This window comes from Poecilia reticulata, chromosome 5 (assembly GCF_904066995.2).
Source record: "Poecilia reticulata chromosome 5, P_reticulata-male-v2, whole genome shotgun sequence".
Classification (NCBI taxonomy): domain Eukaryota; kingdom Metazoa; phylum Chordata; class Actinopteri; order Cyprinodontiformes; family Poeciliidae; genus Poecilia; species Poecilia reticulata.
The window spans coordinates 21,679,938-21,705,681 of record NC_088834.1 but is presented as its reverse complement, the minus strand read 5'-3'; the positions used below and the strand labels follow the sequence as shown (position 1 = coordinate 21,705,681).

Here is a 25,744-nt window from a genome sequence, read left to right as displayed (position 1 = left end):
TTGAAATCAGTTACCGGCCCATGCCTACAGAATATTTAGATTACTTTTGGTTTAATTTTTATCAGAAAAAAAAAACACAAGGTGACAAATACGAGACGATTGAATATAATTTTCAACATTATGTTGTCATTTTTCCATACAGAACTTGTTTGAGTTTTGAGTGTGGCATGGTTGTTGGGTTTGTCCTTAACTCAGCAGTCCCCCCCCCCCTTCTGTTAATCCTGTTTGCCCTCCGATATCCGTTTTCTGTACTAATGTCTTGAAAATGTCAGCAAAGATTCAATTTAAAAAGTGACCCTGACCTCATTGTCAAAGAGCAACTAATCTGCGACCTTTGGCGAAACTATCTTGACATCAGTGTTTCCTCCTGAGCGGCCCTTTTTGTTTTTTCCCCCTGATAATCCCCTTAAGTTTTTATTTTGTTTCAACTGACAGTTTGACATTTTTGGAGATGCGACTGTTTGCTTTCTTCAAGAGCAATATGTGAGAATGTTGACGGCGCTAATCCATCTTGTTTGTTCACAAAACACAAGCGAACAGGCGGCAGCAATCAGTTTAGCTTTAGTGAATAACTTTTAGAATCAGTGTAGAATAAAGATAATCTTTGTTTTAGTACTTTAAACGCAACAATCAGAGTTTTATAGACAATTTTTGAAATCTAGTTTGAGAAAAAATAAGAATTTTAAGAGAATGGGATTAAAAACAATTCTTCTAGCCTTATTTATTATAGAAGCTCATGTTTTGTCACATTATGTGTGAGGGAAAGCTGTCGCTCATTTAAAACAAAAATGACATGATTATTTGGTCAGCATTTTAAATGGTCTTTAGATGGCCAGTGATTCTGAAACAGTGGTTCCCTTGAGAACACAGAACCTTACTAAAAGATTTCCAAACATTTCTAAATCCAGAACGTTCAATGACTGTGTTTAAAAGCAAAGATAATCAGGCCACTTTTTGTGTCAGTACTTTCTGCCTTCTGCCTGAATGAGCCATAGAGGTGTCTAGAACATAATTTTTTTTGAATATCTGTTATTTCCCCCCTCTGCTTAAATACCTCACTAAAACTGAATATAGCTAACATACTGAAGAGATGTTGGTGGCCTATAGCATTTAAGTATAGCGCATTCACTAATTGGCTCACAGGTCTAATCTTTGAGGCTTTGACCTAAGCAGCTGGTCACTGCTTGGGTCTTATTAAGCTAAAAAAAAAAAAAAAAAGGCCAATTAAAGTCACTACATGATTTCATGAATCATATTTATTTTATAGGTTGAAAGCCAACATAGTCTAGTATGTATTTTGACTGGATCCAGACAGTTTTTGCTGTTGACAGATATCATTCTAAGCTAACTAGCTTTGAGCTAGGCTAACAGGCTGCTAGGTGTACATTTTTCTATGACTATTTTTGTCTTCTCAGCTCTTGACCAGAATGTAAATTTTCTTTACTTCTCCAAGCTTTTCCAAACCTTTTAACCCGTAATGTTTAACAAAACTTAAAGGTCCATTTAATGTTGAGTGTTGGTGTGGCTGGATTGAGACTGACATTGGTCAAATAATACAGCTTGTTCAGTGACTTGCATATAATCTCACTGAACAAGATTTATTTTTGACTGAACTTTCCTGCCTGTTTGTGCACTTATGTCTGAACCCCTTTCTACTAGTCTGTGCTCCCTTTTTTAACCCTTTGCCATGCAGTAACCCTTCTGTCTTTTCTTAGCGTGGTTAACCCTTTCCTCTTCCCACCTCCCGCCTTCTCCTCGCTCCCCTTCTGCCTCCAGGTCGGATGACAGCGACTCCTCGCTCTCCGAGGTGCTCAGGTAGAGGAATCGTGTCTGTCACTCTAAGTTTTTCCCGTTTTGCCTGTTAACTTGTGTGGTGTCTTGTTTTCACCTTCGCCTCTCCCTTTAGTCCTCCATGGTTGAAGTCACTGTGAAATGCATGCATTAACTATAGGTAGCTTTTCCTGTCTTTGCCATGCTGTGTTTCTTTGTGGTTCCATGCAAGACTTGTACGAGTCATACAGCTTTTCTTTGTCCCACTGTTGAAAGGCATAAGGGGGCATAACAGCTGTATTTGCAAAGGCTAATAGGAATATTAGTTTATTTTTAGCTGAAAGGCTTAAAATTGAGGTTAGCAAATCAAAGCTTGCTGTACTGTTTAAAAACAAACCCCCAACCATATTACTGTATACTTATTTTTCAAGGATGACTGTTGACCTGGTTGGTCCAAAAGCTGCAACAAAACTAAGGGATGGACTCTTCTATTCAGCTGTATGTTAACTATTCACTATGAATCTCATAAATCCTCAACGTGCAGCATCTTAAAACTTACCTCAATTACTGTATCTTTTAATAGTACAAAAAAATAAAAGATTACTCGTCAAATATAAGACATTAACGCTGTCTTCAGTCTGGATTCACCCCAATGACCTGCTTTTATTTTGAAAACCAGACGTTTTCTGGTTTTCGAACACCACATGTCCCTAAGGGTTTACTTTAACAAACACAATCCGCCACTCTGAAAGAGTTCCGACATCTTGTGGAAGTGGCACAAGTCAGAAAGCGTGCGTTCACACCATTCATTTTGGACGTCTCATGGTAGATTACCTCCAACAAGTACCTGGTCTGTAAGGCTAGTAGAGTGATGGAGTGAGCCAGCATGACACGCCAGCAGCTAATCCGCTCTGCCGACCTGCATGTTGCTTTCTACTCCCTCATCAACGTCTTGCATATGTTCAAGCAAGGAGTCTCATCTGCTTCTCTTGACATGGTGAGGGGGGGAAAAAAAAAAAAAAAATGTGTACATCTTCATGTCCAGCCTTCTGTGCAGTCAGCCATTGCAACACACTGGAAGATTTCCACTTGCGAGAGCACATCTCCAGCTGTGAAAATCTCCAGCTGTGAAGTACTTGAATGAGCAGCGGCTAAAGAGGATGTTTGAAACCAACTTTCAAGACTCGTATACAGTGCAACACAGTTCACTGTTGTTCCATATAAATGCTAAACGCATGGAAATTAAGGCATCTTTTATCGCACTAGCATAACATTGAATCATCTTTTTTGAAAAATATTAATCTTAATTTGCACACATCTATTATACAATGCAATTATTTCTTAACATTCCTATTAAGGAATGCTATTTCTTTCTGTTAAGTGTTTTGGATAGAGGCACAATTATTTGCCGTCAACACATTGTGTTATAGGCGTCTCCTATAGCATTTCACAAGGTTGACAAGGTTTGAGGGTACAAAGAGGAATATTTGATCATTCTGAAGAGACTTCTGTTCCCTTTCTTGTGTTTTCTCTTCTGCTTATCCTCCAGAGGCCAGAGGAAAAATGTTGATTATGTAACATGTGGTGATTTGACTAGGAATCCTATTAAAAGTTACAAAGTCCCCCAGATTTTTTATTAAATTATCCTAATGTTTTTGCTTTGAATACATGATGCCATACACTGTAACAAGGTTCCTAGGGCTTTTAAAAGGGAATCAGGCCCACAGCATCATAGATCCTCCACCTATCAGAGGGCATGGGTTATTTTTTCCCCATCGTTATTATGGAGACTTGATGCCACTCTTTTCTGCAGCTCTCTAATACTTGGCAGTGTAAGAATGTTTTGTCGGTGCCTTTATCTCTCTTTTCATGTGCTCATTGGAAACGCTTATGAACAGCTAACTAACTAAGTAGAAAATATAATGAATAATTATTCTGTTCCAGTTGTTTTAAAGAGCTTGTTAGGGTGCCTGTAATTGTGTCGCTGGTCATTTCTTTACAATTATCCTCAAATGTTGGATTTAAAATTGTCCATGTGTAATTATGCTACACCAATAATATAATTTCATCTGAAGGCTTTTTATACATAGTTTTAATAATTGTCAATAATTGTGGGGTTAAAGAGAAAATGTCTGAACAATACACTTAGCAGTTAGTTTACTACTTTGCAAAATGTCTTCAGCGTCACTTTATTCTTTCAGTTATGAGATTCGAGTTTCTCTCGCATGGTACATTTTTAAAAGTTGTTCATTTTAACAAAATGTTGCTCACTTTAATAAAACAAACAGTCCTGGGATGTGATGCCAGACACTTAGATTAAAAAACCTACTACAATCCAACATTACATCAGGAATGTTCATCTACAACCCAGATGTTGAAACTTTCTTGGTATTCTAGAAAAATAGAAGAAATATTCTTCAATTATAATGAACCATATTTCTCATTAATTTCTATTTTTGATCTTTTCTAGCACACACAAAAAGACTTTCCTGAAATTCCTTCTGCCAGTTTGTTTCTGTACTTCGGAGCGCACATGCTGATCTCCCTCCATGTTTTCATTAGTGCTGGTCTCTTGGGTCTTGGCCCTGCAACATCCATTAGCAGCTCTCGCGGAGTGCATAGCACAGTAGACCATGATATCCTGTCCTCAGACGCTGATAAAACCGGAACTATTTCTGTCATTTGTAGTGTCGCTTCATTGTAAGATATGAAGTGCTGCATTAGGCAGCAGTGCCGCTTGTCATTTAGAGGAAAACAACACGCAGGATAGAAAGCTTTCAAATTGAAGTCGTCCAAAACTGCTTTTGTCAAATAAAAGTAGTTTGGTTGCACACTATCTAAGTGGGGAAAAATGTATATCATTATTATTATTGTTATTATTATTATTGAAGTGCTTCTAAAGAAGTTTGGTATTATTTATAAATAATGGAGAAGATCTATTCAGCAGTATATTTATTTGACACCGTTTTTTTTTTATGCGTACTAATTTTGTGAAAGTATATCATATTAAATTATAATACGTTCGGTTTTCAATTCATATCCATAAAAACATTATGCACAGAAGACTATCTGGCAGGTGAGTTAGGCATTGCTGTGCGTTCATCCCCTTAACCCAGATCCCTCCCTTTGTGATGCCACCGCATCTTTGTCTTTCTGCATTTCTTGAGTCCTATCAAGAATTTTCTGTATCTGCTGAAATGTACAGCATTCAACCTCTAAACTTAGTAGGAAAATAGGACTTGTAAAATGAGTGTAGCTTAAAATTGCTTAATCTACAATAGAAATGTGATTTAAAATGGGGGGGGGAAACAAAAAACAAAAAAAATCAAGACAAGCATTTTGTGACTCTACTTCACTCTGAACATTTGCCCTGTAATCCCTGGAGAAGTTACTAACTGGACAACTTGTTTCCACCTAAACTACGCGTGCCACATAGCCCTCTCTCTGAGTCCCTAAAGACATTTGGCTGTGGAGGAGCCGAGACTCTACCTCCCGTTTGTGGGGATAAAAGCCTACAGTGTGCTGCATGTGTCAATAAGGATATTCCAGGATCTCAAGATGGAGTTCATTGTTCGTAGAGTTGTTCATTCGACTGTGACTTTTTTTTTTTTGCTAATAATTGCTTTTGAGCTTGTTCTGTGCCGATGAGTTGAGTTTTTGTGCTTCGTGAATCTTGGCAGGCATGCATGTTTCACTTTTTTTTTTTTTTTTTAATGGCTCATGGATGAGACTTCTGTTTTTAATTGGCTGGCCATTTTACGTGCTTTGAGCGAGATTTATGAAGTATGTTTTCATGTTTGTGATTTGAATTGTGTTTTCTTCATCTCCTTGTGCACATGAGTGGAGCATGTTGCCATCTTTGACACAGTGAACCGTGTTTGTGTAGAAACAAATCTGTTCAGAATGTTTTTTTGGTGTTGCAAGTCACAGTTTTACTTTCTCACATCCTCTGGTTGTCCCTGTATCTTTTGCACTTCTTCTCACACTTTCTCACATACATGCACCCTCACTTGTGTGCAGCATACAACCCAGGAAATCCACCAGGGACCAATTTTTTTTCCCTCTCTCACCCTCCTTCTGCTCCGTCTCACTCTGATGACTGCTCTCCAGGCATTCTGGGACTCTGGCCTGTCACAGGGACATAGCTTGGGAAGGTTGGGAGGGGACAGAGTTTGTGGCGGTCCATCTCGAGAGCATGAGTGCACGTAATACATGTCTGTGTATGTGGGGCTATAAAGAAGAGGCGACACACTGACAAGTAAAATAAGGGAGCAGAATTTTACTGCTGTAGTGAGTTAATTGGGTTGCTCTGCAACAAAAAGGGAGCAGATCAGAGAGAGCGAGGAGAGCTTAAGACAACATCAATGTGTTGTTTTTCCAATATCGCGAGGACATACCAAAATACTAAAAACCTTTCAACTTTTTATATTTTGTCATTGTATGACACAAATCTTCAGTGGGCGTCAGTGAGATTCGGTGTGATAGGTTGACACAAAGTAGTGCATAATTGTAGGAGAAGTATTCAAAGTGTTGGCACAAAATTTCAATTACAGTTTCAAAGGCAGTTTGATCAAACTAAGATTATTTTTCCAACAGTTTTATAAAGTTTTCTGTGTCAGGAAGCCTGGTTGTTTACATCGAGTCACTGACTGTGATGCCCTCCTGCTGAGCTAGCTTGTGGCGAAGGGAAAGGAAAGACTCCCGTTTAATATGAAGGAAGCTCCAGCTCTACTTTGACACTCGGTCTCCTGTAGTCCATTGGGGTTTGAACAGACCAAGCGGACACCCCAAAAACACAGAGGAAGCACAGAGGAAACACAGAGGTAGTACTTTCTATGTTAAAGAAAAAGTACAGAGATGCTCTTATAGGAGAAATGCACATAAGAGGCTGATCACTGAGCATTTTGCTGTTGACAACATTTAGTTGGTGGCAGTAGTGGTTGGCTTAATGACTTTGTCATGGCGAGAAGGGAAGGGTTAAACACAAAGGCAAGACAAACAGACTTCTGTACAGAGAGGTCATGAAGTTAATGGCATTATTAGCTCAGTCGACCACCTCTGGACAGGTGTGCCATGCAAGAGTGTTGAGCTGCTTTATTCAGCAGTGGTGAGTGCTGCCTTAATCTGTACTTACTAGTCTTTTTATTGGGTTATTCCTCTACCAACTTTGCTGAAAAGAAAAATGATCCAGCAACAGAAGTGTTGAACAAATTTCAAGTTTTTGACAACAAAACACATGGCAGTGGGACTGGACTTTTATTGAACAATAATAGTACTGCATCCTCTGAGGCTGAACCTTTACCCCAGTCACAACATTTTCATATCCTCCAATAGGTTTTCTTCCAGAATTGCCTTGAGTTTTCCTTATCTGTGAATGGTTTCCCTGTATTGACTGAAGAAGAGAAGCTCCTCCAGAGTTACCATGGTCTTATTCGATTGTCTTTGTACAGTTTCTCAGCGTAGACGGGGTTGAATACAAATACATGCCACACTTTTCAGATTTGCATTTGTAAAAAAAAAAAAAAGAATAAAAATAAATAAATAAAAAACACTTCTTTTTTTGTACTCTGCAGTTATGCACTACGTTGAACTGGTCTTTCATGCCCAAGCAAAATAATTTGTGGTTTGTGCTGGAAGTGTAATAAAATGGCACTGAACAATACTTAGCATTGTTATTATTATTATTTCTTAGGGGAAATAGTTCAAAAATGAACTGGCTTTGCATTGGTTGCAGAAAGGTTTCTTGTGTGTTTTGTGTGCATGCTCACTGCGAGCTTGTTTATTTTATTGTGCATCCACTTTTGATCTAAAAAAAACAAACAAAACGCATTTGACCTTTCTCATTTAAACTGATTGGAAACTGATGGGGTTTCGGTGTTTTTTTTGACCCATAGGGGTGTGATCAATCCCATTGGAGGTGTAAAGGGGGGTCGGACAGCACCCCTCCAGTGCGTCTCTGTTGCCGAGGGCCACTCGAAGCCGGTTCTGTGTGTGGACGCTACAGATGAGCTGCTTTTCACTGGATCTAAAGGTACACACACACAAAGACTCACAGAGGCATGCATAGTTGAAAAAACACAAGTAGGTCACCTTAAAATACTTGTAATACGATGTTGCGAATGTTATCACTGCATTTGGTAGTGATTTGAAACCAAAATCTGTTCCTGTTTGTAGAAAGAAAACGTGAGTTTTACACTGCATAACCAATTTTAACTAAACAAAAATGGTGTAAACAGCAGGTATTTTATAAAATAATCCCAAATTGCATTTCTACAATGTCTGTGATTCACCATTGGCTCAACATAAGAAATGCAACAGGTCTAATCCTGGACACGTTTGTGTGTTGTGGCTCTTGAGACGATGACTTGAATGAACTTTGTTTCCCAGCTTGCCGTTGTCCTTCTGGTTTGTGCGCAGTTTTTGTAACACACTTTTGACTTCCACTCTGTTTTCCACTATTGTACTAAATTAAACCTCCCTGAGATCACCCACGAAGTGGCATTAATCTATATTTAATCTCAAATATGAAAGAAATGCGATGTAAATTACATTACCATTAGGATGTTTTGCAATGCACATTGCATAGAGTTTAATACAAGCTGTTGATATTAAGGTGTCAGTAATGCATGTGTGATATTTGCAGCATTAAAACCAACATCAATCCGAATGGCATTACTTCACAAATTACACACAACACCAAAGTTCTTCTGTTTTATTCCAGCCGTACAATGAAGAGCTGAATGAAATGTCACAGAAGAGTGGGTGCGCAGACAGAAAGTGAATTGTATTGTAGATTTAGAAGAAAACCTCGGATCCTAATCCAACTTTTCCTGTTTTCGTCTTCAGATCGCACCTGTAAGATGTGGAATCTAGTCACAGGTCAGGAGATCGCCACCCTCAAAGGCCACCCAAACAACGTGGTGTCTGTAAAATATTGCCCCTCTTCTGGTCTGGCCTTCAGCGTCTCCACCTCATACATCAAGGTGTGGGACATCCGTGACTCCGCCAAGTGCATACGCACGCTCACGTAAGCTTGTTTCCCAAATCAACCAGATGGCAGAGTTTTGAGATTGCTGAAACACTTCAGTAAAAGATGATGTACAAATATGCTCTTTTTCCCCTTGAGCGATGTGCTTCATGTTGCATTAAAGTGACAAATTAAACTGAAGTGCTTTTAGAGAAAATCACGGGAGCCTCTTCCTACATTTGATCATTTTTTTCTTTTTTCTTTTACACTGCTTGACCTCTCTTTACCCCCTGACAGGTCGTCAGGGCAGGTGGTTACAGGAGACGCGTGCGCTGGCACAACCACCCGGACAATCACCTTTGCTCAGGGCGAGTGTCAGATCAACCAGATAGCGCTCAACCCGTCAGGATCTGTGCTGTATGCTGCTACTGGAAATATTGTTCGCATGTGGGACCTTAACAGGTACATTTGTAACAAGTGTTTTACATAGCATTTTTCTTCTTTGGTTACTTATGTAGTCACTTAGATATCCACTGTTTATCTGTTGATCTTTATGTTTCTGATAAGTCTTTAAAAAGAAGAGAGCTTTTTATCAACACATTGGTAATGTTGGTTTGTCCAAAATTCGCATTTGTTTGAGCAACCATCCATCAGTCACTTTCTCCAACTCTCCTCTATCAATTCTCCCAAAATCCACAGATCTGTCAATTGTTCTTTGTTTGTTTTTTCTGGCATTCTTCCAATTGTTTTGTCCATTTATCTGTCTATGATCCATCTTTATATCTAGTATTAACTATATCATTATGCTGCCAATCCGCCCATAGTTCGTTCACCTGTCAGTTTGTCCAAAATTGACCCATTCGTCTGTTCATTTGTCCACCGTTCATTTTGTCCGTCCGTCCATCGGTTTGTCCATTCAACGTCAGCCATTTGTCCTTCGCTTTGCTTGTCTGTCCAACATCTATCTGATTATTTTGTCATCCATCCATTTGTATATTTATCCTTTATCCATCCCTTTCTTCTGTCACATTTAACATGGGGAAAAGTACAGACATCTCAAAAATGTGTTGGAAGCCAGTCGGTGTTTTCCACAGTCATTTTTTGACATGTTTTAGTAAGGCCTCATTTTCTTCATTTTTTTTTTTTTTACGCGTTAAAAGAGAAGTGATCAACAGATTGGAGCAGACAGTTTGCGCTGAGGGGCTCCAAGGTATTTAATGATGCATAAGAAACCCCCCCCAAGAAATGAAAAATGAACAAATTAGGCATTTCTTCCTTCTCTGCCAGAGGCATCAGTGTGTCGCAATAGTTCAACTTTACGCAAGAGAGGGAAGGTGTCTTCATTTGATGACACAGACGGCTTGAAAATCGGATTTTATTTTCCGTAATGAATGTCCCAGACCTTTGTTTCATCTTCTCCTAAGTGTGGGTGTCTCTTTGTGCAGGATGCAGGCAACAGGCAAACTCTCAGGCCACATCGGTTCTGTCATGTGTCTGACAGTGGGACAGTCTCTTCTGGGCAAAGACCAGGTCATCACTGGCTCCAAAGACCATTACGTCAAGGTACAGCTCACAAGTATAAATACAGTACTCTGGAAAAGTATTCATACACTCTCGACTTTTCTTACATTTTGTCACTTTGCAATCACAAATTATAAAAACTAATTTTATTTGGATTTGATTAATTGGGAAGTAGAAAAAAAGGATGCTGTTTTCTTTGTACATAAAAACATTGTGGTTTTCATTTGTATTCAGCTCTGTCAGTCAACTGCATTAATTTGCTGCAATTATAACCTGTTAACTTTTGAGGCATGTTGCTTTGGAGAGCATTTGTGAACATCAGTTTTCAGGTCTTGTCACAGATTGTTAGTTGTTTTAAGATCAGGCCATTGACAGGGCCATTTAAAGAGAAATATATTTTGAGCCAAACCATTCAGTTACCTCTGGCTGTGTATTTATTGCCGTCTTGCTAGAAAGGAAACTTCCACCTCCATTTGACATCTGTTGCAGCCTCCACTAGATTTTCCTCCAGGATTTCACAGTATTTAGCCCCACATATTGTCCCATCAACTCTGACCAGCTACCCTATTTCCTGCTGAAGAAAAGTTATCCCTACATCATGTCTGACCATGGTATGTTCAGGGTAATTTGTAATGTTTTGCTATGTATTGACTACTAGTTATCCCACCTGCTTAAATTTTTCTCACCTGAGGTACGGATCTTTGCAGCTCCTCCAGAGTTAGCATTAGTGTTCCAGCTGTTTTCAATGGTAGGATTTTTTTTTTCTAACATAACGCCATTAAAACATCTTCACAGCTTAATTCTTGACCCGTCTGCGGTCTCCATAAAGCTGTTTATTCAGCAGTGTTGTTTTAACAAACCTTTTTAGAGTATGAAGGCTGAATATAGGCAAAGGACACACGCTTGTTGTGTAGTTTGTGGTTGTATGGTGACAAAATTTGAAATGGGTAGTATGAAAGCTTTAATTTTGGATGGTATTGTATTAACAATCTAAGTGCACAAAATAATGCTCGTTTCTTTTTTTCTCTTGAGATATTTGACGTGGCAGAAGGAACTCTGGGTAATGTGGGTCCAGCTCATAACTTTGAGCCTCCGCACTACGACGGCATTGAATGTTTGGCCGTGCAGGGAGACGTGCTGTTCAGCGGCTCGCGAGACAATGGCATCAAGAAGTGGGAGCTGGAGCAGCAGGAGCTCACACAGGTTTGTGTTGTTTTGCATGTATGAGGAGTGCAGCATACAAAACATGTATTTGTCATGTTTAAAACATGTTAACAGCTGCAAAGTGATTCTTGTACAGAGCGCTACATGATCCTAGTGTATTGTCTCCTGCTGACACTGAGAAGGTTCACTGGGTTGAGTTAACAGGAGGAGGGATGTTTTGTTATCACGGGGATAATAATTCGCACATTTGAATTAGTGGAGTGCTTTCTTGATGAAACATGGAATGAGTCTGCAAGTTGAACAATGAGCACGTCTTGAAGGCAATTAAATCCTGATCTCTTGACCCTCATAATTACAGGGCAATAATGTCCAGCCTGCTCCATACAGTGTGCTGCAATTAAAATGCTAACAAGGTAGATAGCTGCAGTAAGATCTCCCTTATTGGTTATAATAGTGAAGAACTTCATCACTACATAAGCATAAGCTCCTGATCGGTGGAGCAACTCTTTAAGTATTGCAACTGTGCTTCATCTTCCTGACTAGCAGAACTCTGTAAAACTCTGCACCTCATCATTTAGGTTGAAAGCATAGAAATATTTACCCATTTATAGTTTAAGTCCTTGCAAGCTGCTCAGAGCTTATTCGCATGTGGTGACATCAGTGCATAATTTCTGTATCTTAGGATGAGTGAACATGCATATATATAGATGCATAGATGAAATCTCTCCATTTCTTTGAGATGTACTTGCTGGTATTATTTTCAGCATGCTAATAAACACTTTCTGGGTTAGCCTCTAGCATTACAAGGAAAACTGTAAGTGTGTCATTAATAATTAAGATTAGCGATTATTAGCTTAAATAAATCAAAGAAAGATTTTTCACGTTCCTAAATGTTCAGATGAGAATTTTTCTTTTGCTATTAATGCTAAATTTGTTTTACTCTTTGAGCAAAGAGCAACTTGGATGTTAGTTTATCACAGCATAATAGAAATGTATTTATAAAAGGTAGTATCTAACTACTGAGAAAAACTAAACATCAAAATGAAGGATATACTATAAATAAAATGTTTATTGGTATAACTTGAATTACCTTAAATCTACCATACTGAAGTTAAGCTAACTACATCTTTTAACATTGTTTGCTTATCACTGGTACCAATATATGATTTAATAAAAGGCCCTAAATGACAAGTTTTTGTTGTTTTACGTCTTGCCAGATGTTTCTCGTTTTCATGATTTTAAAAGATTTACAAAGCGTCGTTAGAAAAGTAAATAACAGTACCATCAGCTGACTCGTTATAAGCATTGTAAAACTGTTGCATATTTAAAATATTTGTTTGATAAGAGAAGTCATGAAATGCACAACTTTTTTAATGGTCATTGTCCAGTTTGTGGGTTGCATAGTGGCACAGTTGGTAGAGCTGTTGCCTTGCAGCAAGAAGGTTCTGGGTTTGATTCCCGGCCCCGGTCTTTCTGCATGGAGTTTCCATGTTCTCCCTGTGCATGCGTGGGTTTTCTCCGGTTACTCCGGTTTCCTCCCACAGTCTAAAAAAACATGACTGTCAGGTTAATTGGCCTCTCCAAATTGCCCCTAGGTGTGAGTGTGTGTGTGTGTGTGTGTGTGTGTGTGTGTGCATGGTTGTGTGTCCTGTGTGTATCTGTGTTGCCCTGCGACTGACTGGCGACCTGTCCAGGAACGTTAGCTGGAGATGGGCACCAGCAACCCTCCCGACCCCATTAAGGGACAAGGGTGTAAGAAAATGGATGGATGGATGTCCAGTTTGCATATTCAGAGACATGCATTCTATGCAGACACTCCTAAAAATGACTTGGCTCTTATTTAAACGGTCTCTGTAATAACCATGGAGAACTGAGCAGCCAGTTGGAAGCTCAGCTGGTGGCCAGCTTCCTGCTACCCGAGCGCTCCCTTCATGTCTCTCTTACCCGCAGTGTAGAGGTAGCCGGCAGTGTGTGTGTGTTGTCATGTGTAATGTGGCAGGAAAGTGGCGTGTCAACAGCGGGGAGCTCGGAGCCCGCTCACACCTCAGCCACAGGTAGCGGTGGAGGAGCGCGCCTTTGTTCCTGCGATTCTCCACCGTCTCCTGTGTATCCTCCGCTGTCTGCGTTTGTTAATAATGCATAATCGTACTGGCTTGTGGGCGGATGTGGTTTTACTCATTTGCATGCACATCACTTTCCCCAGTTTGTTTTGCATAACTTCTGTTTTGCCTTTTGTTTATTCAAACAGACAAAGCCAAATCACAGGACGTAATTATTCCTTTCCAGAGCTGGAATTAAATCTGCTCTCTCTTAGCTGCGGACTGTAGCTTATGACCTTAACCACATTTGTGAAGCAGCCAACACCATCCATTTTACAGCCTTCTCCCGACTCAGCGATCTCTGTATAATTATGTAATGGGATCAAATTGTGGCTTTGGGTATAATAATGTAACATATTACAGTGGACTCTGAAACTCTGCCTTCTTCAGGATTATTACTGGGAGCTGCTGTGCCCTGTCCAGCACCATGAAAAGAAGCCTCTGTTGTTCTTTTCCTCGAGGAATATGTGAAGTAATATTCTTATAATTACTCAAGACTGCAGTCTAGTGGATCCCACACTACCCGACATGATGAATGTCCCAATATAGCCTTCCCAAACAGCTTACAGTGTGTGTGCGGCTTTGCCGAGTAGTAAGTGTTTATGTAACTGTTGTTATTGCTGTGTGGTATTATTCTCTGTAAGGTGTTTAAAAGATTTGACAGATTCTCACTTTTATGTGTAAAGCTATCACAGAGAGTGTTAATGTATATTTATCAAGTCTTCTCGTTCAGGTCGTTCTGCACCGTTTCTCAGCATTTCTGTTTATGCATAATGATGCACCACATATGCTTCCCCCCACCCCCTTGCCAACAATTGATAGTGAAGCCTACATTGAACTTTCACACATGTTTTACAATTGTTTATCAGTAAATAGAATCAAGTTAAATAGATGAATACAGCAAAAAGTATTCACGTCCCATTTTGTTACAGTCACAAATTTTGGGTATTTTCTGCGATATCCCAACACAAACTGTGCAGCCCATTTCTAATGCATTCTATAGTTTTATTAAATAAACCCTTTGTATTTGGCCGGTGTCCTCTTACCCTCTATATGGACTAGTTACCCAGTTAAACAGAACAAAACATCCCCATAGCATGATGCTGCAACCACCATGTCTTCTGCAGAAACGGAGGGAAGTGTTGCACTTGCAGCAGCCAAAGATCTGCTCAAAGTAAAAACAAGATAGTAATAATAGTATGCATTTGGTAACATTTCATGCACTTTTCCATTCAGTTGTATAAAGTAGAGGATTATGTACGTTATCTGTGGTTACATGCTCTTGTGAAATTTATCTTCACCTGCAGTTCTAATAGGCAAGGAAGGTGCTGCATTAAGATGATCTAACTATACAGTGTTTTTAAAATTAGAAAAAGCGTGTCTTTACATCTAAAAGCATACAGTGGGTGAAAAATAAACAGGAAAATAAATTACATCTACTGCACAAGTCTCAACCATGACAGATTCTGAGAAATCCTTTAGGTGTACTTTCATTAAAAGCAAATAAACATGTATGAAATCGGCAGTGACAGATGACAGACGTGCAAGAAAAAGAAGGGGATTAATTTAGAAAAGCAGTCTTCCTTGGTGTGTGTTCCTCTGCTCCGAGCTACCTTAATGTGCTGAGATGAGAACAGCATTAAAACCCCAAACTGTACGAGTCATAAAAGTTTAATAAAGCCCTGCATAAAATTTAAATTGCTCTCTCTGTGTTTGCTCTGTGTTTTAGGGGAAAAAGGGCGAACTGATTTTGTTTGACATCTTACCTCTGCGGTGATTTATCACAGTCTTGGGTTAAAAAAAAACTCAATATCCAATCAGAGGTTTTTTGTTTGATGTTTCTGTGGCACTCCTTAGATTTTCTCAAGGCAAAAACACAGCCTTACGAAAAAAAAATAGCAAAGACCATTTGAGGGCAAAGATTTAACTTATACAAACCCCCATGAATTGTATTGTCAAGTAAAACTAAAATGCTTTTGGCTCACCCTGAGAAATAAAGGACTCCGAGCTTCACAGGTCCCCACCTTCATCACGCGTTGCTGCAGAACAGACCTTCATGTTGATGTGAACAGATCATTCCTTGCTCATGAATTCTGTTTGAAGCCATTGTAAAACACACTGTGAATAGACACCGTCTAAGAATAGCCGTAGCACAGTCTAAAAACGGGTCTCTAAAAAAACTTGTACTTTTATGTTGCCTGGCAACAACGAAGTGCACTTTTAATTCAAGGAATATGTTGTTGTTCCCAAGGCACTTCGTTTTTGCTCCATTATAAATGAAACGCGGGGACATGTATGTGTGTCTGCTGTTATTTAAAGAATGCAGCAACCCAAATGTCGAGTGTATCCTGCTGGATTATTGAATCGAATGTCAGATGTTTTTCTCCTTTTATTCGGCTCCTAACGCTGGTCTGCTCTGACTTCACAGCAAATCCCAAATGCCCACAAGGACTGGGTGTGCGCTCTGGCCTACGTACCCGGCCGGCCCATGTTGCTGAGCGCCTGTCGGGGCGGCATGCTCAAGGTGTGGAATGTGGAAAACTTTACGCCCATAGGAGAGGTCAGAGGTCATGACAGCCCCATTAATGCCATATGCACCAACTCCAGGCATATCTTTACCGCCTCCAGGTATGTTTAAAGAAATATACTGTGCCCATTTACAGCTCTATACAGTTTCTTGCAAATATGTTCACGGCTATTGGAACTTTTTTCACTTTTTACCCATTATATAGCCACACACTTCAAAGCTTTTATAATGATATTTACATTTTTTTTTTGTGGGGGGGTCAGGGGTTACGTTACAAACCAACACTCCAAAATGAGCTTCAAGTTTGCTGTTGTAATGTCACTAAATGTAAACCAGTGATTACTTTTGCAAGGGACTGTATGTTTGAAATGACCCTCAACCAGTACTTTCTTGTTTCCAGTTTGTTCATGCATGTAAAATGATTTGTAGGTAGTCCTTTATTGAAGTCTTCTGGAAATTATTTAATGAGAGCTTTGGAGTTACAAATGCCAAATGACATAAAGTTCAAATTGTCATCAATATAAAATGTTAAGATCAGAAGTAAAAAGATTGCCCTTTACCTAAAGAGTGATCTTTCTGAGGAAGACTGAATCATTTCGAGAGCTAATAATCAGCTAGCTCAGCCCAGAGTTGGTGAGAGTGTTGAACTGCAGCTTTGATTTCATAATATTGTGAAACAAAGATGGTGCTGGTTTAGCTGTCTGGGTCTTCTCCTCGCTGTCTTCTTTCATCACATCTTAAACTTTATTAATCATCTCCTGTTGTTCTCTTGCTTCATCGCCATCCTCACTACGACCAACTGTTTCCTCCGCACTTTTCTTTTCTCCTCTCACCTCCTCCTTCCTCCTCCTCCCGTGGACCCCAGTGACTGCAGGGTGAAGTTGTGGAACTATGTGCCAGGCTTGACCCCATGTCTTCCTCGTCGGGTCCTGGCCATCAAGGGCCGAGCCACCAGTCTCCCCTGATTGTGTCCTCTGCACACCGAACCTCCTTTCCTCTGGTATTCTCTTAGCCGATCATTCTTCTTTTCCTGTTGTTTGTATTTCCCTAACTTTGAAATTTCTTCACCTTTGTACCTGAAATCCACCCTTTTAATTCTTTTTCTTTGTGTTTCTGCCCTGTTTTTCATTTTGTGCTCTTTTCGTTTTTGGTTTCTTTCAAAAATCCTTCTCTGTTTGGCTTTAAAGAATCTTTTCTTTTACTTTTTGTAGTTATGTTTTGTAGGTCACTTGCCACATCAAGGACAACAGGGAATAACAATCTCGGTCCAATTTGTTGCATACACACAAATGATTGTTTATATGCTGTGGATGTATCGTTCCGTTTCATACTCGACTTTTAGCAAAGTAACGAGTTTAGTGTCGGTTGGAAATTTAAAGGCAAAGATCAAAATATCGCTGAAATCAATCACTCCTACCATTTTCCCCTTTGCTCTTGGATAGATTTCTGTTCACATGGCACATGCAGTCACAAAAATTCGAGTTGCTTGTGGTTGTTAATAAAATTTCATGAAATGGACCCTTGCAGACCTGTACAAAGAGCCACACAAGCACCGCGGTCAAGCAGATGGGGAACAGTGCTCTCATCATCTGTGTAACCCCAGCAGCACGCTGTAGTCTCTCACTTCCCGTGGCCTTTTTTTTTTTTTTTTTTTTTTGCTGCTGCATTGATCTCTTATACACAGAGCAACATGCTCAATACCTCGCTGCCTCACCCGCTGCTCGCATCAGACAAAGTTTTGTGACGGCACCCCAATGAGCAGCTGTTGTAACGGCATGATGTCCAGGTGTTGGATCTGGTTTGAACGCTGCAGTGTGAAAGGGAACCAAACTAAATGAACTTATGAGAGTTGCCCAATCGAAAAAGTTTCTTGGACAAATCCAGGGTGACAGCGGCCCAAGTTTTCGGTTCATCTGGAAGTTAATGTTCCCCATCTGTTCGCACACGCTAGCTGACAGAACCGTCACACACATAGGGCGGTATCTTTGTCTCTATTTTGGAGAAACTTTCAGATGCAAACCAGCAGAAGGCTCTTGCACGAGCAGAACTGGACAAAATCCAGTTATAGACCAAAAGTCTGTATTGTTTGGTTTAAAGTGAACGGAGAGGCATGTATTTTTGCAAATTAGCTGAAGTTTGATTTAAAGTTTTTCAGTTAAAGTTTGCATTCACTCCCTTATAGAGGGCATTTAGTTATGACATGAGTGAACTGTTCTCTCTTGAAGTTCATTGTGTTACTGAGTTCAAACTTCTCCAAAGGAACTAATGACGGACTTTACCTTATTTACATGAAGATGGTGGACGTGTATGTGCCAAAGCGCAACAAGAAAATGAAACTACGCTCTGTTGTGTGAGTTGTCATGACAATGCAGGCTAGCTTTTCGGTGAAGAGTTACTGACTTTGTGAAAAATGTTTTTTAATTATGTGTGTTGAGCATATTACATTAGTGAAGTGCACTTTGAGGTGTGCGTCTTTCTAAGTTGTCCAATGCACACCAGTTGTTTTGGAAGATTTGTCTTCTGTTATTTTTTTCCTCCGTTGGTTGTGCTCTCCTTGCTTTTATTACTTTGCTCATCGTCCCTCCCCTCTCCCTCCCTTCCTCTCCAGCGACAAGACGGTGAAGATCTGGCTGTCAAAGGTGTGGAGGAAGAGGTGAGAAGCAAAGTGACTGTGTATCCTCTGTCAGCCATCTTGCTGCAACAGCAGCCGCTTCCAGCGACACAATGTGACGCCTCAGTCGCAGTTTCCAAGGCAATCAAGGTGTGGATCATGCAGAAAAACGGAGGACCGGGAAGTAAAAAAATATGCCATTCAGAATTTTTTTTTTCTTTTTTTTTTTACTGAAAACTTTCAAAGTGCCATTCTGCTGTGGTGCTACTCGGAGATAAATGTTGTCAGCCTGGTGAAGCGTCCGCCAAGCAAAACAATTTCTCACCTGACATGAAAACAACCACCTGCAGCCTGGTACTAAATGAAAGTGTCCTTCTGTTCTTTCACCAAGGTTTCAGGCAAGTGAGAGATGAATCTGCTCATGTGTCTGCTGGACTGCAGTATTAGGGACCGTCTCACAAACATTGTGGCTGCTTAGATACTGAGCACATTGGATAATCGCGTTAAATGGTCACGGCAGTGGATCGGTGGGCCGCTGCTCAAACGTCACTGGAAAACTACAGACTACCACTAATTGGTATCCAGTTTTAGCAGGTGTATGACTGATTGTTTTGTCATGTTTGTGTTTTTTTTTATTATAATTTCTAATTTATTGTTTTTTCTACCTCACTCGTTTTGAACTCTGACCTGAGGTGTGTTTAAAAAAAAAGAAAAAAAAAGTTTTTTACAGGTCTTTGTGCGGAAACAATTGGTGCTTTATGTTTCGAAGCCATTCATTTAATCACTATCGCTGTGTGCATGTGTCCTGTGTGGGGCCTCCTGGCAATCACACCGTCTGGTTGCAGAACAGATATGGATGTTAGCGTCGGTCCAGCAGGACCATGACCGAATCTCATTATCTGTTCTCGAAAAAGCAAACTGCAGCCAAAGTAAGAAACAGACGTGCAGTTTGCTGACAACATGAGCGCTCCTCGCGGACATGTGTGGCAGGTATTACACCGCGGCCAAAATGTCAGATCGCAACGCTGTCAATCTGCAACACGGGAGCCGTTTTTGCCATTTATCATTCGAGCGCCCACTCCAACACTTCCCATCTCTGCCTGTTCCTTTTATTTTTATTTTTTTTAAGGTTGCGCTTTGCACTGACCTTACTTTGGAGTCCACCTTCTTTCCAGCTTCTAAACTTCTCCCAGAAGCCAATTTAATTAGAGCTCGGCTCTTCCAGCTGCTTTTCAGGCAAGATTTCTTGCGCGAAAGTAGGTCATCACTGAGAGGGATTCTTTTCTTTCCCCTCTCTTTTTTTTTGATTCCCAGTTTTCTTCCACCCACCATTTAGCTGCTACACTTTCAAGCAGGAATAAACTTCCTGCGCCTGTGCACTGATGTACAAATCTGTTTATGTGGCAGATTAGGCGTGTGGGCAACACGCACATATGCACATGCCACGGATAAATAAACAGTCTGAGAGGATGTTTCGGCTATCCATCTTGTTTGATGCGTCTTGGCATCTTTCACTGTGTTGATATAGAGTCTCCATAATAACACAGAGACGTACAGTCTTAGGGGCTGCAGCATGCTCTAGAAGTCGACTCTATTGCCTTTTTGTTGCCTGACACATCCTAATACTGAAAATAACTCCACGTCATTCCATTATATCCTACCTTTTGCTTAACACTCCAAAAAAAAAAAAAAATGCTGGGACACATTTCAAGCTTCTTGCCACTCAGATGTCTTACTGCTTGATTTAAAAAACAACAACAACAACAAAAAACAGTTTATGTCTGCTAGCCATGTTCTGCTTAGCAATATCTGTTTTGAAAAACCATGTTTTTGCTCATTTGGTGCACTTTTCCTCGCAGGAGACCCAGAGTCGAACAGTATGTAGTTAAATTACGAGTGATGCTTGGATCAGAAAACCTAGTTCAGAGAAGAAGAAAGTAGGAAAAAAAAAACAAAACAAAAAAAAAAAACAATTTTCCTGTTAAACGTCCTGCTGCTGCTTCATGTGTCCAACATGAATCTGAAGCTGCTTAAACTCGCCAAAAGCAATTTTCTTGGTTGTAGTGTTCTGCTTAGGGGATAAAAACATGATGATTCTAATAAAGCGTTGTCTTGAATAATGTTTAGAAACTCAGGTATATGTTGAAGGATGATTTCAAACTTTAGTCATAATGTGACCCTGCGAACTAGCTTTTTCTATCAACATAGCTTTTTCTACCAAATGCCTTGTTTGTGAGAATATTATTATTTTGAACAGAAATGGTACTGTTGGTGTTTCATACATAAACTTTGTGAAATCCTTATTTTCCATGTTCCACTCTTCCATTTGATGCCCTTTACTTCTTATCTATGTACTGTGCCAGTTTTACGCGGCACCTTCCCAAACTGGCCAAAACTGAATGCCTTGAAAATGTGCACTGATATATATTGTTTTTTTTTGTTGTTTTTTTTGTTGTTTTTTTTTTACCATAATGACATCTTTAAAATGTGTACAGTATGTAATATATGTAAGTAGCTGTCCTGTAAAGCTGGAGTGACTGGTACAATAAAGTGGTCGTTAGCAGGGTAAAGAACTTCCACAGAGGAAAAGAGTAGGAAACCTTGACCATCAATCTGTTGAGCCCTTCACTGCATTTTTCGGTGCCAATTAGCCTAACTGACCCTGCTCACCATCACACCAGGTTCAGAGTGATAGCAGTGAATATACAAGGTTATCTCTTTCTTTTTCCTGCTCTTTTAGACTTCTGCTCGTTTTTAGAGGCTTTGTAGTTCCACAGCTTCAGATAATCTGCTGCCCATCGCTTGTACATTTGCTAAAGGGTTTGTGATGTCGGTAGTGCCGACTGGTTGATTGAACCTCTTCAAACATCGCTGTTCAGTGGGTGACTTTGTTGTCTGTGTGTTGCTGATCTAAGTGATTATTTATTACCATTGACATGGTTATTTTTTTCCTGGACTCTGAACAGCATGCCAAGTATAAGAGTTACTCAGGTCATGCAAAGAGTTTACGTGGTGCATCTTAATAGATTTAAATATTATTGAGAGGTGAAACTTGTGTCCTCAAATCATTTGTTACAGGTTTATCTATTCATTTTGGTGATTGTACACTTGCCTCAATCTTTTGAATATGGTGTGGGGGTTTTATTTTCTCCCACACTTGGTGCAGAACTATTTGACCAGAGATCTTAACTGAAAGTGACAAAAAAAACAAAAAAACGAAGCTTGTTAGAAAATTTGATATTTTAATTTTAAAGCCAATAATGAAAAAGGATGAAACTGTTATGGTCATAAGAGTGCATATTTGAGTGTTGTCCAGCAGAAAGTCATGGACGGCATCAGTAAGGACCTTAAGCCCTGAAAGGTCATTTTTAAAGGAACTGGCTGTTTACAGAGTGCTGCATCATTAAGAGCCTTTAGTTAAAAAAAAAAAAAAAGAAAACTGCAGCTTCAACATGGTTGTAAATCAAAGTTCATAACAGATTCACAGAACGATACATCAAGAGTTTTACTTTTAAAAGTTATTACAAAACAAAACCTTTTTGAAGATATTCCAAGCTATTGAGATGCACCATTTACTGTTTTCTATTGACCCCAAGCTCTGACACTTCAGATTATTCAGCACCTCCCCATTACTTGATGTGTAAATAATTGTACCATATGATTTTTTTAAAGCATTGTAGCAACAAATTTGAGTTTAACTGACTTCTTTCAGATCAGTTGGTCCCAGATTGATCTCCGCAATTTAGGATTTATGAGCACTTTGGGAAAACACACTTGCTGCAAACACTTTACACCCTGTTTTGTAGATGTAGATGAAGCCATGTTTTTATCTTACCTTATTAGAAAAATACAGACATTGTCCTAAAAAAAAATAAAGCACCCCTGTTTAAATCTACTGTAGGTTTAGAAGTAAGTTATCATATTATGTCTAAAAAATATTATATGATGAAAAAAGGAAAAAAAAAGAAAGGTAGTCCTTGCTTTCAGATTTGCTTTTTAATCCCACTTTAGGGCATAACACAACTTTATAGATGATCAGGAGACTTTATCTTCTTTTTCTTAGTTGTGTCTTGATATTCAAGTTCAGTTGTCAATGATGACCACAAACCACATGTTAAACTGTCTACTACGCAATCAGGAATGTATGCTAATCTTGCTAAGGGTTACATTCTGATTCATGCAATACAAAATAGGCAACTTCTCAAGAATGCTGGAAATATCTTAAAACGTAGGAATGAGGGAAAAAAAACAAAAAAACATCAGTATGCAGTGGAACAGTCTACCTCACTAGCTGCATACCGCAAAGCAAAGTGCTTAAATGTCTGGTCAAAAAAAAGAAAAAAGCTTGGGAATTGATGAAAGAAACATTGTAATGTAATTTATCTAACTGTCAAGTAAAATGTCATCCTTGGTAGATCATGCAAATTTATCCAAATTGCTGGTATTTTGAAAAAAACATTAAGAGATACTTGCTGGAACCTTTTACAGGTTAAGCCTCCCAGAGCATACTGCAATAAGTCTTAAAAAATGAGTCAGAAGTAAGTAGTAGGCGGCTTTGAACGCAGCATGCATTTATTTGTTTAAATGCCCAACACCGGTCGCCCCCCAGCTCAGTGGTTAAACCTCAGTATCCTGATTTATTGTCGGTACACGTGACGAACTCCACTGTCTGGAGAAGCACAGTCATTTTCTAATGATAACACGGTAAACCTATGTTTAAAGGTTCGGACAAATACAGATACACCAAGACCGAATACTTCTGAAAGGGATATTTCATCTGTTTTAAGGCAGGGTTGTGTTGAATGGTTGACACAGTTTGGAGAAAAAGTGAGAAGTTCTCATGGGGGAAATCAAGCTAAATGCTGCGCAGGTTCAGTAAAGATGTATTCCTCTCATTGTCTGGAATGTCAAAAAACCAATATTCCTATTTTAGATGGCATATTTGTTATGAGTACACTTTTGCACGTGAAACTTGTGTACGTTGCCGTTTTCCTTGTTATGCTGACTGTGGACTGGAGTTGTTTAAAATGTCCCACTGCTAATCGGCTAAGTCTTTTAGGTCTGGAATTTGGGTGTTAAGAAGACGTTTTACCTCTTAGTGAAGTTTTAAGAATAAACTGGGGAAGTGTGGGTTTTGTTTGGAGAAACGTTTAGCTCCTTCAGTTTCCATAGCAACACAGATCTAAGGTTTAAAAAAAATAATAAAAAATAGTGCTAACGTTAGCAACATCCGTTGGAGATTAATTCCAGAGTGTAGAAGTGAGGTTCTTTAGAGTTATCATCCCTAATGGCTCCTTTACATATCATAACTCCATGAGCTTGTAGAAAAATTATGTAAATCCTGAGTGTTGGATGACTAACAAGCTATATAGATGTGCTCCCCTGTTTTAGCTGACTTTAGCTATTTTAAACGGCTTAAACTGAAATTTTTCATATCGGTGTGAAACAATGTTTTGTCTACAACTTCACAGAGACCAAAGTATGATGCAGTATTTTCTTTTTTTTATTCAGCTGATCATGGTCTGTGTTACTGACACAAAAACCAAAAGCTTGCTCTTTCCACAGTGACTCTAGCGGACTGGCAAGTTGCTGCGGATCCAGCTGATTAAAACGACCAACAAATCCACAACGTAACCTCACGTAGTAATATGAAAGTTACTTGCCTGAAAACGTCACACCAAGCTCAACACTGGCCTTCTGTGAAATTGGAGGAAGCTTTTTTTTTTTTTTCCCTCTGGTAAGATAATGCCAGAGAAAATGAAATGCTGTGCCCCGTGACACATTTTCATTTTTAACTGTTGTAAATTCCTAACATCAGCTCAAAAAAGGGAAAGTATCTTCAACTACATTCTGACTTACTTAGGACTTATTTTCCAGCAAGCTCACAATGAAATGTTTCTACAAGAACTAAGAGAGCTTTTACTGATGAGTAAAAAAATCAGGACTACTGTCCTGTTGGCTTGATTCTCTCATGATAACTCCTGCCTGGTTTTCAACGCCAAGATTAATCTCACTGTTGTCTACTACAGACCAACTATCGCTTTAATATTACCCATTGCGTAAAATTACTCTATTTCCAAATGAAATAGGCAATTTCTGTTTTTTTTGCCTTAAAGAGTTGTTATTGATAGTTATTTCAAATTTAATATTGATAGCATACAACCTTCCAGACACATTCTAACAAATAATAATAATAATAAGAAAAATTATGTGATACGAGTAGCCAGTGTTTGTATTTTATAGAAAGATCTAATGTTTCCCAAAACCGAAGCTGCACATAAAGCTCTTAGCGTTGGCGTTGTGCCACAGCCAAATCTCCTCACTGCCTGTAAAAACAAAGTGTATTAAGGACTTTTGACCAAAACTCATGAATCTGCTTCGATGTGCTTTTTGGGATTGCAGATTGTCCTTCAGTTCTGTTTTAAGCCAGTAAGTACTTCTGCTTACTTTATCATCCTGGCAGAAAAGGGCTGCGATTTTGCCTGGGGCCTCTGAGGGGATGGAATGGCATTTACACACCATCATGTGGGCTCTTGATCGAGAGAGCACTTGGCTACTCTGTCACACTTCAACACGTATCTTCTCTTACTGCTGCTTTAGTAGATTTCATCCAGGTTTGTGTGTCATGCTAACACAATATCTGACAATATCTGTGAAATATGTACACTTGGCATAAAAAAAAAAAAATGTAGGTTCAGAGGCAAGGTGTGTCTTCTGTTGCACGCACTGAGCCCTCGGTAGTGTAAATGTGTGTACAGTTTTTGTATATGACAATATGCATGTAATGAAGCCATGTACAATTACTTGTGAATAGTGTAAATAAATATTTAAAGAAGAATCCAATAAATGAATTCAAACCAATTTCTGTTTTTTGGACATTTAAATTTTGTATGTTGAAGAAATTTTTCTTGCTTTTTGTAACTAGGTATTTAAATATGTCGAATAGCTTTATGCTGTCCAACATAAGTTGGATGTTTTACCAAAATTATTTCTATAGGATAAATCTAGGAACAATGTAAATAATAGCATGGAAACGTAAAGAAAATTGAAAGGGTACGGTTACATTTATGAAAACATTTCAGTTT

At 39.2% G+C, this 25,744-nt stretch overlaps 1 protein-coding gene across 9 annotated transcripts in view; it reads left to right on the top strand.

Annotated features, from left to right (window-relative positions):
- The window catches only part of kif21b (kinesin family member 21B), a 68,570-nt gene extending 43,050 nt beyond the window's left edge, over window positions 1-25,520 (top strand). For 3 of the 9 annotated variants that reach the window (XM_017304882.2, XM_017304879.2, XM_081607282.1), the window contains 9 exons: window positions 1,777-1,815; window positions 7,665-7,801; window positions 8,617-8,797; window positions 9,035-9,199; window positions 10,183-10,300; window positions 11,291-11,461; window positions 15,950-16,149; window positions 16,914-17,048; window positions 18,657-25,520. In XM_017304882.2, coding sequence (XP_017160371.1) covers window positions 1,777-1,815; window positions 7,665-7,801; window positions 8,617-8,797; window positions 9,035-9,199; window positions 10,183-10,300; window positions 11,291-11,461; window positions 15,950-16,149; window positions 16,914-17,013 — 1,111 coding nt within the window. In that variant the 3' untranslated portion in view covers window positions 17,014-17,048; window positions 18,657-25,520. The other 6 variants (XM_017304884.2, XM_017304883.2, XM_017304881.2 and 3 more) reach the window with 5 other exon arrangements.
- Window positions 25,521-25,744: the final 224 nt, after the last annotated feature.